At 45.6% G+C, this 17,521-nt stretch overlaps 2 protein-coding genes across 13 annotated transcripts in view; one reads left to right on the top strand and one right to left on the bottom strand.

Annotated features, from left to right (window-relative positions):
* Positions 1 to 593: 593 nt before the first annotated feature.
* On the top strand, positions 594 to 10,912 carry LOC100219177 (poly(U)-specific endoribonuclease). Its single transcript, XM_002189513.7, has 7 exons — positions 594 to 833; positions 5,838 to 5,937; positions 7,462 to 7,573; positions 9,189 to 9,310; positions 9,395 to 9,504; positions 9,926 to 10,079; positions 10,506 to 10,912. Exons 1-7 carry the CDS (start codon positions 823 to 825, stop codon positions 10,761 to 10,763), a joined length of 867 nt encoding a protein of 288 aa, XP_002189549.5. The 5' UTR covers positions 594 to 822; the 3' UTR covers positions 10,764 to 10,912.
* Positions 4,173 to 17,521, bottom strand: part of A4GALT (alpha 1,4-galactosyltransferase (P1PK blood group)) — a 45,228-nt gene continuing 31,879 nt past the window's right edge. Inside the window, exons 2-5 of one of the 12 annotated variants that reach the window (XR_012053674.1) lie at positions 6,902 to 15,279; positions 6,090 to 6,216; positions 5,298 to 5,399; positions 4,173 to 4,894 (exon numbers count right to left, since the gene is read on the bottom strand). The gene's annotated coding sequence lies outside the window, so the exon portion shown is untranslated. Of the gene's footprint in view, positions 6,217 to 6,901; positions 15,280 to 17,198; positions 17,337 to 17,521 lie in introns of all 12 variants that reach the window. The other 11 variants (XR_012053677.1, XR_012053678.1, XR_012053673.1 and 8 more) reach the window with 11 other exon arrangements.

Below are 17,521 nucleotides of genomic sequence, written 5' to 3'. Positions count from 1 at the left end.
AGACTGGTATCTAGCATCAAGGCATTCTGGCTTCTCTACATACATATATCTAGTTTAGACCTAAAGCTATGTTTCTCAGAAATTAATTGTGATGAAGAAGATGCCACAAGTACCAACCAAACAACAATAAGCTTTAAACGATCTGAAGGTTGATTAAGCCACATAATGAATGCAAGCTTCCCAGGATAGGCACCAGCACCTGCCACCACTTGCTTCCAGTGGCACATGGAAAGTTCTGCCTTTCTAAAACATTTCTCGCTTATAACACCTCCTAATATTCACAAGATCACACTTAGCAGTTTCAGCTGTAAATAGAGATGCATTTGTTGGGGTTTCTTCCTTCACCACCTTTGATTTTTTTTCATCTCAAACTAATTATCATCTTCTCTTCTACTGTCAAATAAAAACTGGATACAGAATAAACAGGACTAGAATGTCCTGTCCATTTCAAAGCTTTCAGACTTGCAGTGCTTGTTTCTGGGCTAAAACTTCATCCAGAGACATAAAATCCATTTGGCAAATAACCCATGATGCAAGATAAAGTGAGGCAGGAGCCTGCTGCAGGTGCCTCTGACTTCCTGGTGTGAGTGTTCCTGCTCTGAGAGCGCTGTGAGTTGTGGCGCTGTCCTCAGACTCTTGTGAGAATTGGCACCTCCTGCCTCTCCTGTGCCCTCCTGCCAGGCTGAGTGACAGTCCTCAGTGGGCAGGAGGAGCGTAAGGGGAGCACAGTTCGTGCCTTGGACTACAGGAGGATTGCTGAGCTTCTGGCTTCTGCTTTCTCCCTGCTCAGAATATTTCCCAAGAGAAAAACTTCTTCCTGGCATGGCAAGTGGGTAAGAGACAATCATACTAATTCTCCTCTAACAGCAGGGTAGGGGGGATGGGATATATTTTTCTGTAAAAAGGGTGAATATTACATGACATGCAGCACAGCAAGAACCTTCTTCCTCTTTCTGTTCTGTTTTACTGACTCACTGTAAATCGGTGAGGCTACTGAATCTCTAGCTTAAAATAAAGGTGATGCTAAAATGAGATTATGCTTAAATATAGTTGGTAACTCAGAATCAGTTCTTCAAACATCAGCTGCCTGCCCAGGACCTTGACAGATTGTTTCACTCTCATGTTTTCCCCTTGACATTGCCTTTTCCTTTCCACATACAAAACCTGCCTTACGTATCTTTTGGTATTTCAAATACCAGCTTTAAATGGAACAAAAAAAAATATCACTGGACTTAAATAGAAGACATAGACACTGGCATAAGATGAAAATCTAGAGAATTGTTTCTATCTTCTGTTAGCCATAAAAGCTCTCACATGTATTTCACAACATTTGAACCAAGTTTTTTTAATGATTGGAAACTTCTTGTAAGTGGCTGCTCATCAGGTGTTCCAAATTCTTTTCTTCTCTATGTAAATGTTAAAGGCTGTATAAAATTACATGCCATTGAAAGGATCTTTGAAAGTAAATTTACTTTGGACAAGGTGTTCAATCAGACCTTATTTGCAGAGCTTCATGTGACCCATTCACAATACCTGTTCTTCTTGCTCTAATACTCTTGACTTGCTCACATTATTTATCACTGACCTTTAATTCTTTTCATGTCTTGAATAATTTCTGATTTATAGTAATAAAGTCTTCTGCTTGGAGCACTGTTTTGGGTAGAATGAAGAATAAAATTGAGATTCTTTGACTCTAAACACACTGCTGGTGCATCAGTTGCTATTGCAAAGAGCCTCTCCCAGGTTTTCTCAGCTCTTAAAGTGCAGACTGAGTGTTGTTACTGGGGTGGTGCTTTGCTCACGTAAGCACATCCAAGCAAGGCTCCAACTGGACAAAATCCAATTGGCCAGACACAGAAATAATTAATTCTATGTGAAAGCATAAATCTAACAACTCAGAGCTTTCACAATAGGAAAGGGATTGAGAATCGATGATAAGAATCTATTTTGAGTCACCCATGTCACTGTGTTGCAAACCAGGGACTAAATACACAATACCATTTTCCAGGACAACCTTACCTACATGCTGGTGTGTCATGGATTTCCATGAAGTTGTTTGGCATCTTCTCATTGAAGTTGTCTCAGCTGGTATGTGTCAGCTAAGTTTATGGCCCTTTTTAAAGAGATACTATCCAGAAAGAGTTTTTACAAGATGACTGTATAAGTTGCTAGACAAGTTTTTTGCTTTGGCCCTAAGTTGCAGCATAAACAGGTGCTCTCTCCATTTGGAAACTAAAGGGACAACAAAAAGGAGAGGAAAAGTCCATGATGATATTGTGGTTGCACCTAGCAGAGATAAAGGACAGTAAAGGCTTTTACTTCATAAAATTTAGTGATTTCAGTTTTGGGACAAGTTTCCTGAACAGAGAAATACAATTAGTAGAAGTATATTTATTGAACAAAAATGAGGATTGAAATCTGTAGGTACACTCTTATTGTAACCCTCTCCTGAGTAGACACCTTTAGCTCATGTGATATTTCATAATATTTCTAAACCAGAGCCCTACAGTGCTTTATAAACAGTGACAAATCTGCTAAGAGCAGACTGAGAGCAAGCGAGTATTAAAGAGACGATAGATCTCTCCTAGATAGGTGATACTAAAAGATATGTACATAAAATACTGTATCTGTGAAACCAAATATTATAATAAAACCCGAGTGACACCCTCCCTAATGTTACACATACCTTGGATGTTCAGCAGGCAGCAGACTTCTCTTCACCAGCAGTAGTTACTTCCAAAGTGAAAACTCTATTAAACATAATATGATGGTTCTCCAACAGACAGGATAAGCTGATACAGAGGAGCAGACAGCAGGACAGTCCAGAACACAGCACAAAAGTGATCCAATAAAATTAGGGCAGTCCAAAGTAAAGGCTTGGAGTTTGAAAATCATCTCCAGTACTGTTCTGTGAGCTCACCAGTCCTGTCATTTGGCCTTCAGTTGAGCTGCTGAAGTGAGCAGTTTTCTGTTTGGTGTTGGTTTGTAAGCTCTTTTGAGAAGACCTTACTCTTTGTTAGACTTCTGAGAGAATATGGAAGCACAGCTGGTAAAACTGCTGCTGCTGGTGGCTTCTGAGGGAGCTCCTGGGGACATTGAGCAAGGGCCTGGTTTGGGCTGCCCAGCCAGTGCTGACATTGCCCCACGAGCCCCACTTACTGTACAAGCAGAGCCTGGGGTTTGGGCAGGGGCTGAATGAAGCTCCTCTGTGACAGCCTCCTTCTTCTCCACTGTGAGATCCATGCCAGTACCTGTTCCAAGCACAAATCTTCCTTCACATTCCTGTTTAACCCTGGCAACAAACATACCCTTTGTCTCACACACACTAGAATTTCTAATAATCAGGTACTGATGCCTGTTCAAGCCCAGTTAAAAATTCAAGTGATCTTTTAGATTTCCCATCCACAGCTATCCCAAAGTACCAGAGAACCCGAGGGAAAATGGACCATCAGTGCCTCCAGCGTTGCCCAGGAACACAGTGGCTCAGATCCACAGCTGCAGGCAGGCTGGGGCGTGGCAGCTGCTGTAGTTGTGCTTATCTACCCTGCCCTTGAGCCTTTGCCCCAATCTTTGTTTGCTCTTCCTGCTAGAGAGCATGGAATTTGCCACTGGCAGGAGGATGCAGCGAGTTATCTCTATCCTGGGCAGAGCAGAAGGAGAAGACGTAACACTAATCAGAGGTTCAGAGCTGGGCTTGAATGTGCCTTGGTTCAGTCTGGGAAAACCAGTTGTTAAAATCATGGCAGGTTGCCCCAAGTGCTTTTTGAAAGAAACACCAATTGTTGAAAGATTTCTGTACTTTTCTTCTTTTCTGTAAAACATCTTTTTTGGAGGAGAATTCAAAATTATCAAGTGGTTCTTCTCTGGGCTTTGATGCATGTGCTGGTTTGTAACTGATTGATTGCACTGTCAGTTAATTAAAGATTAATCCACCTCTTTTTTCCTCCACTTGGTTGTCCTGATCCCCTCTTAATGTACTTGAAACTGGAGCTACCTCTGGGTACTTCATCACAATAACAACCTGTCATGGCCAAATATCAGGCACCCACAAGAATCATTCCCTCACCCTCTCCTACCACAGCTGGGCAGAGGAGAGAAAAAAAATTAACAAAGGGTTTATGAGTTGAGATAAAGACCAGGAGAAAACACTCCAAGGCCAAAACAGGCTCATCTTAGAAGTAAAAAAATAATTTATTACTAGCAGAGTCAGAGGAAGATAATGAGAAGCAAAATAAGACATTAAAACACATTTTTCTCCCAAGCCCCTCCCTCCTTCCCACCAAAAAGTGCAGGGAGACAGGGCATGGGTTTTTTTGGTTAGTTTATCACCCAAGATCTTCTTCCGCTCTTCAGGAAGAGGAGTCCTTCCTCTGTGAGACTGTGGGGTTCCTTCCCATGGAAGACAGTTCTCAATGAACTTCTGGGTCCAAATCTCATGAGCAGCAGTCCTCCCAAAACTGCTGCAGAGTGAATCTCTCTTTCCATGGAGTGCAGTCCTCCAAGGACAGGCTGCTCCAGCCTGGAAGCAAAGGCTCTCTCTCTCCACCAGGTCTTCCACTGGATCACAGCTTCCTCCAGGCATCCACCTGCTCCAGTGTGGGCACCCACACTGTGGGTGGATCTGTGCATCCCCCATGGATCCCCATGGTCTGAGGGTGGATCTGTGCATCCCCCATGGATCCCCATGGTCTGAGGGTGGATCTCTGCATCCCCCATGGATCCCCATGGGCTGCAGGGGCACAGCTTCTCCACCATGGTCTCACCACAGTCTGCAGAGGAACCTTGGCTCTGGCGCCTGGAGCACCTCCTCCCGCCTTCCACACTGACTTCAGTGTCTCCATGTTGTTTTCCTCACATATTCTCACTTCCTCCTCTTCTCTGGCTGGGAATAAAACTGTGCCAAATTTGTGTTGATTTTCTTCTCAAATCTGTTATCACACAGACCTCATCACCATCACCTCTAACTGGCCCAGCCTTGGCCAGCAGCATGTCCTTCTTCAGAGCCACCAGGCACTGGCTCTGCTGGCCACAGCAGAAGCTCGCAGCAGCTTCTCGCAGAAGCCACCTCTGTGTCCCCACCAGCTACCAAAAATCAGGCCATGCAAAACCAACACACAACCCTACCTAAATTTTGTTGATAGACAAATGGACAGACTTCTGAAAACTGTACCCTATTATGCAGGACAAGACTCCATTAAAAATTAGGGAAGGAGAAGTTTGGGTAGGTATGTGCATGAGAGATCAGTGCATAAGGGATTTTTATTGCATGCAGACACAGCATTTAGAGCCTTACTTACCCTTTGTCACCATTACCTTTACGCTGGCATAATCACATGGCAAAGGAAAACATTCTGTGTGGAATCTTGCTTGAAGGAAGAAGGGAAGAGTTTATAAGATTGCTGCAAGAAAAGCATCATAAGGGAGAATTTTTTTGCTTCCTGTTCTGTTGGCAGTGTTGCTGCATGCTGGGAACAATCTCCTGCTTGCCTCTGGTTTGTGCACAGAATCCTTGGGAATGAAACACCACCATCTTCCTTTTTATTTCAATGAAGAACCACAGGAACACTTATCAACACAGACTTTGTTGTCTGACAATCTAAGGGAAGGCTCAGGTTTTCTTACAGTTTACCTGCATTCATTAAAAAGGGATGTGGACCATAAGTATTGTAGTTTTTACAGCAGTACTGACAGGAAGATGTGGGGAGAAACAGAAAGCTGATGCCAGGCTGATATCCAGAATATGGAGTGGCATTAGAAGACTCTAGAAGTGACTTGCAGAAGTAATAGCACATGCCTTTTTTTGTGCCTTACATGTATTCCTCTGTATTTCTTGGCAGGAGGGCCTTTAATCGTGAACTTTCTAAGCTCTTCAATGAGATGTGGGATGCAGATGTTCACCGCCTGAGGCCTGGGAAAGACTACACAATTGATGTGCAGGTAACCAATTGCTAAGTCAGGATTAAGGGCAATGTGGTGCTGCAGGGAAAAGTTTTTTGCTTAAAACGTTGCCTGTGCTTTGTCATGTCCAGTGGGGAAAGCATCCCTTAGGAGAGGGAATGGTATGGAGAACACAGATGGTTCACACTTACCTGGACTTCGGTTACAAGTGGAGTCTCTCAGATGTTTGTCTTGGGTCCTGTAATATTTCATCTCTCTGTCTGTGAACTGGAGGAGGAACTAGCCTGCAACTCTTCCAGTTTTGCAGATGACAGCAAACTGTAGTAATGACATTGGTATGATCAGATACAGGGCTTCTCTTCCACTGGACATAGGCAAGCTGGAGGAATATGTTAAGAACATAATGAAATTCAACAAAGACAAAGGAACAAGATGCCCAGAGAAGCTGTGAAATCTCCATCTTTGGAGCTTTAAGACCCAAAAAGATGACACCGAGAAATAATCTGAATTCAGTGTTAACCACACTTGGAGCAGCACTAGAGATGTTCTTCTCCACCCTGTGGGTTTCAGTGTGTGAATGACAGCTTGTGCATGTGCTCTGGGTGACTTGCAGCAAGGGAGAAAGGGAGATAGGCCCCAAATCATTCTTAGAAGAATAAGGGAGGAATTTGAGAAATTCCTGGGTTTCTCTGTGAGAGCAGGGAGTAGCAGAGAGGGGTGGGTGAAGATTTCAGGACTGTTTCTTCCAGTCCCAGGGAAATGTGAGGGAAGAGTGAGAGATTTCATAAGCAGCCATTTCACTCCTTGCTCACTCAGAGCATTGCAAACATGACCATGTGTTTTTGCCACAAATTGCAACAGGCCAGAATATTCACAATCCAGTTTTGTACTCACACAAGAACCCACTTTATTCTGATGTTACTCAAACACTTTATTCCAATGGTGCTTCTTATTATAACAGATAATTTCCTGTTGCTGATAAATTCAAAATAGTGGTACCTACCTCAAGCCAAAACGTGTGTGGGGAAAACTTCTCCCATATGTTTTCTCCATTTGTCAGAACAAGGCTCTAGGTACCTCTTGCCTGTGTTAACAAGCTGCTACTCATCTTCTATCTTCTTTCCTTGAGAATGCCCTTTATAAAATAAAAAATTTAAAAATTTCAGGAAAGCCTCCTTAAAACTGCAGAGACAGAAGGTACCCAAATCTCCTGTTCATTTATTTGTGGTGGGAGGGAGCCCTTGCTCTACATTACTTCTGGTTACCATTTGTGATTTATATAGCATAATGACACAGCTGGTTGCTGAGCAGAACTGAACTATCACATGGGCCATTACAATAATCTCTGAGTAAACAGAAATTTCAGGCTCTTCCAGATGTCAGAGATTGTCTTTTTTCTTAATGCTGGCAGTTCTGTAATATTGTCTCTCGTTTCACAGGAAGACAATTCCTAGCAAAGAATCCTGATAGCATTATGGGGTTTGGTTGGACTATAACAAAGGCAGGTACTGTCTCCTCAAAGGACATCTTACTCCTTACATTGTTTTCCCCTTTTTTTCCTAGGGAAAAGCAGGTCCAGCACAGCCAGGTGACAGTGCTGTCCAGGATAATGCAGCCAGACATCTGTTTCACAATGTAAACGAAGAACGCCTGAGGAGCATAAAAACTTTTGCAAGTGAGACCTGTTCTTTTCTTAATGGTGGCTATGATATTAAAAAAAAAAAAAAATCTGTGCAGTTTTTGACGTGTTTGCCTAAAATATAACATTATATTTAATTTGGATGGTGGTGAGGATCATCAGACTGCAGGTTGTTTGAAGGGAGTTTTCGTAACAGTTGCTTGGAGATTACCTGTACCTGAGCCACAGGAGGAACATCTTTTTGTGCTCCAGGCAAAATCTGAATTATCTGGCTCTTCCACTACAAAGTAAAAGGGAAGAGATACTTACCAGCTCGAGAAGTGGCCCAAGGGCATCTCACAGGGTTCAACATGACCAAGTCTTGGTGCTGCACCTGGGTTAGAACAGCCTCCTCCAGGCTGGGGATAAACAGATCCAGAGCAGCCCTGGCAGAAGGACTTGGGGGTGCTGTGGGTGAGAGCTGGCCCTGCCCCAACCCAGAGCCCCCCTGTGCTGGGCTGCACCCAGAGCCCCAGGGCAGCAGGGCAGGGGGGATTCTGCCCCTCTGCCCCGCTCTGCTGAGACCCCCCTGCAGGGCTGCATCCAGCCCTGGGATCCCAGCACAGCAAGGACAGGGAGCTGCTGGAGCCAGGCCAGAGCAGGGACACCAAGGGGAGCAGAGGGATGGAGCAGCTCTGCTGGGAGGAAAGGCTGAGGGAACTGGGATTGTTCAGCCTGGAGAGGAGAAGGCTTTGGGGTGACCTCACTGTGGCCTTGCAGTGCCTGAAGGGAACCCACAGGAAGGATGGAGAGAGACTCTTGACAGGGGCCTGGAGTGACAGGACAAGGGGGAATGGCTTGACACTGACAGAGATTAGACAGGTTAAGATTAGAATTTAGAAAGAAATTCTTTCCTATGAGGGCAGTTGAGACATAATGGTGAACAGTTTGTCCAGAGCACTGCGCCATCCCTGGCAGTGTCCAAGGCCAGGCTGGATGGGGCTCTGAGCAACCTGGGATAGTGGATGGTGTCCCTGACCATGGCAAGGAGTTTGAACTGGATGATCTTTAAGGTCTCTTCCAACCCAAACCATTCTATGATTCTATGCATTGAAAAAGATACCAGATTCATCTTTGCTCCTTTACTCACAAATTCCAAGCCCTTTCAGATAGTACCAGACCCACAGCTAGGTCTTGCATTTCTGTTGGAGGCTATACTTCAGCCATGCCTATGAATATATATTTCCTTCCCTAATTTTGCTCAAGCTCAAGACATCAGATATAGGTTTATGCTCTGTTATTCCTCTACTGAAATAATGCCCACAAAACCTTGTGCCAGCATAGCTCAAGGTCCTAAGCCTGTGCCTATAATTGTGGTGGGCAGGCGTGATTTGTTTTGGTAAAAGGTCATTATTTCTTCAGCGCTTGGCTCCATAAGGAAGCTCAGTAGCTGTTTATCTTTTAAAAGGTCTATAAAAAGTACAGCAGTGATCTGGCCTTGAGTCACCTTGAGGCCTACACTTAACACTATACCTGAGAGTAGAATCTGACATGTAAAGGAATGGCTTTCTCTAAGGGCTCTCAAGGCATATTCTATGGTGACTTTTTATGATGGCATTCTAATGTCTGGATCAGGCGTATGACCAGACTGAAAGTTTCACTTTTTCTGCAGCCTTTATTTCCTTATTGGACAACTATGAGACATCAACTGGTATAGCAGAAGTAGTGACTCCAGAAGAAATAGCTGAAAACAATTCTTTCCTTGATGCTATCTTAGCAACAGAAGTCATGAGAGTGAGTAACAGAGATCTTTTTTGTCACTGAAAACACTGATTAAAAAAGTAAACTGTATATGTATATTCGTTTTCTACCCTTCAGCTAGCTCATGACTATCTGCTGAAAAAAAACCTAGCAAAGCCAAACCTTGCTGATTTCAAACATCAGCTTTATGACATCTGGTTCCAGCTCTATGCCAGGAAAGGAGACAGGTATGTTTGATGGGTGTGGGAACTGATAATCTCTATGATATTCTGATTAAGGTAAATACAAGCCCGAGTGCCATCTCCTACACACAACTGGAAAACAGCTTCAGAATGGCTTCAGAATGACAGTGAGCAGGTTTAGATTGGATATGAGGAAGAAATTGTCCCCTGTGAGGGTGCTGAGGCCCTGGCAAAGGTTGCCCAGAGCAGCTGTGGCTGCCCCTGGATCCCTGGCAGTGTCCAAGGCCAGGCTGGATGGGGCTCTGAGCAGCTTGGGATAGTGGAAGGTGTCCCTGCCCATGGCAGCGGGTTGGAACGAGATGGGCTTTAACATACCTTCCAAACCAAACCATTCTATGGCTCTATGAAACATACAAAAGACCTGTATATTATTTTTTTCTTTTTTTTTTTTTTTTCTTAATTACAGACCTGATTCTTGTGGTTTTGAACACGTTTTTGTTGGAGAAACAAGGCATGGTAAAGAGATCTTAGGTTTGCACAACTGGGTGCAATTTTACCTTCAGGAAAAACGCAATCAGATTGATTACAAGGGATACGTGGCTCGGAAGAACAAAACCAGGGTAAGAACAAGCCTCTGGGGGCCTTTGCAAGTAAAGCAAATTGATCCAGAGATAAAAGTTGTAATGAAACAAATGTAATAATGCAATCATAGGCTCAGTGCTTTGAACAGCACTAAGTATATACAGTACATAACTGTATATAAGAAGAATGAATAATAGCATGTCTTCCAGCTTCTTTTTTTGCAAAAACTATTTTAAAAAGTAGTGCTGGGTTTTACAGAATTGCAACACTGCTAAGGCTTAGCTGGGATAAATGGTCATGTATGCTTCAGAGGTCAGGGAAAAGGTTGTGATCCATCTATAGTATTGAGGCACACCAAGGATGACTAAATCTTACAAAGCTCTCAAAAATCTGGAATCAGAAATTCTATCTGTCCAGTCACAGCTGTGTTGGAGATTATTCTGTTGTTTCATTTATGCTTTCAGCCTGATAAAGATGACCAAGTTTTGAGCATCCAGTTCAGCTGGAAGGGCTCAGTCAAGCCAGTTGGAAGCACCTTTATTGGTGTCAGCCCGGAGTTTGAATTTGCCCTTTACACAGTCATTTTCCTGCTGTCTGAAGAAAGAGTCACACGTGAAACAGTGAAGATAGACGAGTACGAGCTACAGGTGGTTGTCTGGCGCCATGGGCACCACATTGGAACAGCATATCCAGTACTGCTCAGCACCACTAGTGAAGATTAGTGGAGTGAGCAGGAAACTTCTTTTTTTTAAATCGAGGGAAAGACGGAGTGGTGGAGAGAGGAGGAATGGATGGGGGGTGGACAGGACCAGACAGCAAAGTTAATATGTTGCTTTATACAACTCATTTCAAGTAAAAATGGATGACTCCATCTCTTTTGGTCTGCAATGGAGTGTTTAATAAGTAGTGTGCTGTGACACTGTCTGAGAAACCATGAAACATACTCCTGCTAACATTAAATTTACATCTAAATTACATCAGTCTTCCCTTCTGCGTGGTAGCACTGTACTTTTCAGCAAAAAATGGCATTTAGGAAAAGATTCTATTAAAATTGATATACATCTTTCTCTTATTTGTTAGTCACTGCATATCTAAAAGAGCAATAATCACACATTGCTTACACTTTACCTTCCAGACAGAAGCTTTGATTTGGCACAGGCAGAATTCCAGGATGTTTTAGTTTCCTCTTCTTATTTCATAAGAGGTTAATTTCAAATGCATTATTACAATACAATGACCTGGACACACAGGGAACACATTTAGATGGGGAGATGACCATCAGCTCCACAGCAAGCCTTAAAATATTTTTTGTTTCTTTAACACAATTTTCATATACTCCCTTTGCATTCCTGAAACACCTGGATGACAACTTCATGCTACAGGTACTAAGAGGGCTGACTCAGAAAGATACCCTCCCTCCTTGATTTATTGCCTGTCAATACAGTGGAGCTTGTGATCCTCTTGAGTGGAGATTGATGGCTGTCTTGGCCACAACGACCATGAAGCCATCAAGTTTAAAATCTCCTGTGACAGGAGGAAAAGTGCCAACAAAACTTCAACCCTGGGCATGGGAAGAGGGACTTCAGCTGCTCAGGGAACCAGTAAGAAAAGTCCCATGGTGTAGTGGTTTTGGTTCATCAGTTTGAGATTTTTCAGATCTTGAATTTGAGATTTTGAGAAAAAAAAAAAAGAGAGTTTTTTTTTCCTCAAAATTTGAGATTTGATTTGAGAACCAACACACCTGGGAAAATGGTTTTAAAGGTTCTGGGGTCCATCAGTGCTGGTCACTTTTTAAGCACCAGCTCCTGAGGGCACAGGAACAGGCAATTCCTTAAAATGGGAAATCAAGCAGATGAAGCAGAAGGCCACCTTGGCTGAACAGGAATCTTCTTCTGGAGATAAGGTAAAAAAAGAAGGTGTATGCCCAGTGGAAGCAAGGTCAGGTGATGTGGAAGGAATACGGAGATCCTGCTCACCACTGTAGCGGGAGAATTTGTGTAGCCAAAGCTCCATTACATTTGAAGCCAACAGAAATGTTGGGGACAATAAAAATATGTCTTTAAAGATACATTAATGGTAAAAGGCAGTGCTGAAATGACGTCAGCCCATTACAGGATGAGGATGGTCACCTCACAAACAGGGCCATGGACAAGGCAGAGATGTTTAATGCTTTCTTTTCCTCTGTCTTCAGCACTGATGAAGGACTAGAGAGGTCCCAGCACCCTGAGCTAGAGGACTGTGACTACGACAATGATAAACAATGAGTTAACCCTGAAGGTGTGAGGGATATGCTGCTCCAGCTGGATCCCTATAGGTCTATGGGGTATGACAGGATTAATCTGAGAATCCATAAAGATCTGGCTCATATCATCGTGAAGTGTCTCTTGATAATTTTCTAACAGTCTTGAGAATCTGGAGAGATCCCAGTTTTCAAAGAGGGCAAGAAGGATGACCCTGGAAGCTACAGGCCTGTCAGTCTCACTCCAGTGAGGCCTGGTAAAATTATGGAGAGGATTATGATTATTCTGGGATGTATTGAAAAACACCTGAAGGACAACACAGTCATTGGTCGCAACCAGCACATCTTCATGAGAGGAAGGTCCTGCTTTTCAAAAATAATTTCCTTTTATGCTAAGATAACCCACCCAGTGGATCAGAAAACATCAGTAGATGTAATCTTTTTGGATTTCAGTAAAGCTCTGGATACCGTCTATCTCAGTGTGCAGCCCACAGCTGGATAAACACATTTTGTGATGGCTGAGCAACTTGCTCACAGGTCAAGCACACAGAATGACAGTACCTGGGTGACAGCAGTCCGGTAGCCTATCACTTGTGGGGTTCCACAGGGCGCCTCTTAGGCCCTGTGCTCTCAAAAATCCTCATAAAAAGCTTGAATGCAGGACAGGAAGGGATACTAAGTAAGCTTGCAGATACAAATACAAAACTGGGAGGAGCTGCTGACTCCCTCAAGGGCAAAGAGACCCTGCAGAGAGCCCTGGATAAATGACAGGGCTGGGCAATCACCAAGTGGGTGAAGTTAACAAAGCCAAGGCCTGGATTCTGCCCCTGGGACAGGACAGCCCTGGATGTACAGGCAGACTGGGAATGAGAGGCCAGAGAGCAGTGCTGTGGAAAGGGACCTGGGGGTCCTGGTCAGTGGCCAGCTGGACACAGGCCAGCAGCGACCTGGAGCCAGCATGGCCAGCCAGGGCAGGGAGGGATTGTCCCGCTCTGCTCTGGGCTGGGGCAGCCTCACCTTGAATACTGAATACTTTGTATAAGTATAAGAAAGATCTAAAAATGTTAAGAGTGTCCAAAGTAGGGTTTTGGAGATGGTGAAGGGCCTGGAGGGGAAACCACATGAGGAGCAGCTGAGGGCACTTGGTGTGTTCAGATGGAGAAGAGCAGACTGAGGTCAGAGCTCACAGCAGTTCTGCAGTTTCCTCACCAGGGGAAGAGGAGGGGCAGCTCTGATCTCTGCTCTGTGTGACCAGGGACAGGAGCTGAGGGCACGGCTGGAGCTGTGTCAGGACAGGGTTAGGGTGGATATCAGGAAAAGGTTCTTCTCCCAGAGGGTGCTGGGCACTGAACAGGCTCCCCAGGGAATGGTCACGGCCCCAAGGATGGCATCGCATGCGCAGGGCGTGATTGTTAGAGTGTCCTGTCCCCAGGCACGGCCAGGGGTTAGACCCAGGATGGCTGTGGGTCCCTTCCAACACAGAATATTCTGTGAAAATTTCAAATGCCACGGAGAGCTAAACAGAGGCTCTTACAGCAGTTGAATCATCACAAGGGGCTGCTCAGGCTGGGATTCACAGGACGAACCACTGGAGAACAGCAAGAGAGCGCCAGCCAAGGGATGCGATGAATGAGTTAAACATTTCCCTGGCCCTGAAGGACAGCAAGAGAGGCTGAAGCCAGGTTCTGTTGTAAATTTGAAACACAAAGGATCTGAGTCAGATATCAGGAATATCAGTTTCAAAACCACAGAGCTGTCACACAGAACACTGGCTCTGGGGACTAAAAACCAACTCTGGGGTAGGTCAAAGGCACTCGGTTTCCTTCCGCCTGGGGAACATCCCTGCAGCCAAGGGCTCCAGGTCACACTGCACGCCTGGACACCTCTTCAGAGTCCTGCTTCATCTTTGCATAGGTGGCAGGGCAGAACTGGGCATAGAGCTGAGCCAGCAGAGCCTGGGAGGGGATCTCTAACTTGGTCCCGTGGCTCAGTTTGTTCCAAATGTGCACTGCATAGGTGTTCTTAAGGAGTTTCTCAAGCTCCAAGGCACTGACTGCCTCAAACAACTTCTTCCAGTCCTGCCAGGGAATAGGATAAACAACTTCTTGGGCAAGAGCACTCACACCTTTGCAGTTCATACTCTTGAGAGTCCTGAGGGAGCACCACTTCTTGAAGACCCGAGTTAGGAGCCCTGGGCCCTGGTGCCCCCAGACCCAGCCATTGTAATTCTGCACAAAGTCCTGCATACAAAGCTCCATGAATTTGTGCTTGGCCTTAAAGGACAGAAAGGCCCCATTCAGTTCATGGTCATCCTGAATCCCAAGGGCATTGGTGAGGTTCTCCAAGTTCTTCAGCACAATGAAGTCTGTATCCAGGTAGATGCCACCAAATTTCCACATGAGGACGATTCTGCAGGCATCAGAGAGAACATGTAAAAAATGAGGCTCCTGTTGCCGCTGAGGCTGTGAGAACCACAGTGCCAGAGGTGTTCCAGAAAAGAGCTCTGTCAAGTCCAGGGGCTGGATTTCCACGTTGGGGAAGCAGCTCAGCAAGGAGAAAGCCCAGTGCTTGGGTAAGGAGGTGTTCCCTTTGGCCAAGCCTTTCATGAGCACCACAACTCTTGACGTGGGGTGTCTCCTGGCCACTGACTCCACAGAGCACGAGAACAGGTAACCTGGGGAAGTTTGCTCTGAGGTCTCCACAAAAAACACGTTTCCTGTGGGAGGAGAGGACCCAGCAGCAATGTCGAGGGCAGAAGGCACATAGTGAGCACAGCTGATCTCAGCAGACAAGCCGTAGGTGGGGGCTCTGCTCTTTGGGTCCTCCCAGACGCCCCAGTACAACTTGGTGTAGGCAAAGGATACAAAGCCAGCAATGAGGATAAACAGGGCCCAGGGCTTGTGGCTGAGCACCACCCTAGTCAGTTTTAGGAGGCAGCTGGGCATCCTGAGCATTCTTTCTCCAGCCAGAGTATGCTCTCCTGAGACAGCCATCATGATCTGAAGAAAGGGATAGAAGAGAACAAACGTGACAGAAGAGGCAGTGGAGTATGAGCCTTCCTTTACAGGTGTGCCCCAGCTTCAGTGCAGTGCTCAACAAACTCTGGGAACACCATTAGGGAACTCATCTCTCACCCTCTAGGAGTTCAGGTCACTGGCAACACGAGATATGAGACACGTACACAAAGCCCCTGGTAGGAGGAAATATGAACATTTTTATGACCAATCCTGGTGTCCTGTCAACAGACACTGTGTGAGGCTGCTGCCCACTGACATCTGGTTATCATGAGAGGAGCTGTTTTCTCCCAGTACACAACGTGTCCTTCCCCCAAACCAAACACAAGCTCAGCCTTCCAGTTGTTGAGCCAGCAGTTGCTGCCTTTCCAAACCAGCCACCTGCCCCTGCAGAGAGCCTGGCCCGTTACTGATGGCAGCAGAGCCAGCAGGATGGATGGAGGCTGGGAAAGGAATGGATGCAGGGCAGCTCAGGAGGCAAATGCAGACAATAACGTCATGAACTGCCTTTGGAAAGGGAGTTCCAAGGCTGCTTCCCAACCCTGCGCAGGCGACGCTGGCTCTGCCCTGCTCAGTTCTCCCAGTGGATCCTGCTGGTGGACAGGCAATCCCCCTGCTCTCCTGTCCTTACTTCCTCTCTTCTTCTGGCAAAAGGGAGGGATGGATTGGAAGAGATTATTAACAAGGCAGCAACAAACAGATAAGTCACTCTAGCTCCATCCCCAGCGTTAACATCAGCATTGCTGCCCTTGCCTCTCCTTATAGCGAGGGGCAGCAGAAGCAGCACGTCCTGTGCCCACCACTGGGCCCCAAAGGCCAACAGGGAAGGGCACATGAAGAAGCAGTGAGGAAGGTTGTTGCTTTTCGGACCAGAGGAAATGCTCTTAAGTTGTGCCAAGGGAAGTTAGAGTGGACATTACTATGAATTTTACTTCCTGGAAGGGTTAGCAGGCATTGGCACAGGCTGCCCAAGAAAGCGGTGGAGCCACTGTCCCTGGAGGCATTTAACAGACATGTAGGTGTGGCCCCTAGGAACGTGGTTTAGCCCTGGACTTGGCTGGTTGTGCCCAGGCACTCAAAGGTCTCTTGCATCCTAAGGGATTCCATCATTTCTCTTGCCTCCCTGAGCTCCATCTCCAACAGCCCACCCTCCAGGACAGAACGGCTCAGGAAAGGGGAAAAGCTTTGATCCAGCAGCTGTAACCAAAGTGGCAGGGAACACGACAAAGCACCCAGCTGGCACAGTCCCATTTGTCATTGCTCCTTGAGCACTGTGCCTGGGTCACATACGGAGCTTCCCCCATGGCCAAAAATGCCTTGTCGGCCGCACTGGGAGGCACCCAAATGTCAGAGCATGGAGCCATCACTCTGCACCAGGCACTGGGGGACAGAGGAGGGGCAGCCACTGGACAAATGATCAGCTCTGGATCCACAAAAAGGTTTCTCCTCCCACACAGAAATGCCAGTTTGTGCTGCCACTGCTACAGGCAGCAAAACCCAGCCCACCCTACCTTTTACAGACCCCTTTATATTCCCCACCCTGCACACACCACAGCTGGGTTAACCCGGTAAATAATTCTTTGCTTTGCAAGCACAAGAAGAGAAAGCAGTAGAGGCTTACCAGGAAGTTCCTATGCAGCAGAGGGGCATGAAAGTGCCACATTAATCTAACCACGAGCAAGGCTTGCGGCTATTGTCACATTTTGAGCAAAGGACAGAACTTGACTACCGTCACACCCCTATAAAGTTAGAAATACATTTCTGCTTTTGGAGCGGACAATGCCAACGCTTTAGTCGTTGCATTAGCCAGTGCAATTCTATTACAAAACAAACAGAGGAAGCCTGGCTTCATTTCTTCCTCTGAAAACACAAGGGCCATAGCAAAGAAACTGCAAACTACTCACCTCTCCAAGCTTTCAAGACACCACAGAATTCACAGATCAGCTGGAGAAGAGCTTTAAGAGGTAGGTGTCTCTGAGTGCGCCTACAATTCTATGTTCGGGCACTTCCTCTTTCTCAAAAGAAATTACAAGGGAAAACGTCTGAATACGTGGAAAAACACAATGGATAAAGGATGTGACATCAGACATTTATCCAATGAGCTGCTCATAAGAAGGCTGTACCTAGTGCAGCAAAGAACCCGTCCAAATATAAAGTAGTCATGGAAAAAAACGATGAAATTCAAATGTCACTGTCACTAAGCTTTCAACTTTAGTCTGTGGCAGGA

The sequence above is a fragment of the Taeniopygia guttata genome, chromosome 1A, assembly GCF_048771995.1.
Source record: "Taeniopygia guttata chromosome 1A, bTaeGut7.mat, whole genome shotgun sequence".
In the NCBI taxonomy this organism is placed as follows: domain Eukaryota; kingdom Metazoa; phylum Chordata; class Aves; order Passeriformes; family Estrildidae; genus Taeniopygia; species Taeniopygia guttata.
This window is presented reverse-complemented; position numbering and strand designations above follow the sequence as displayed.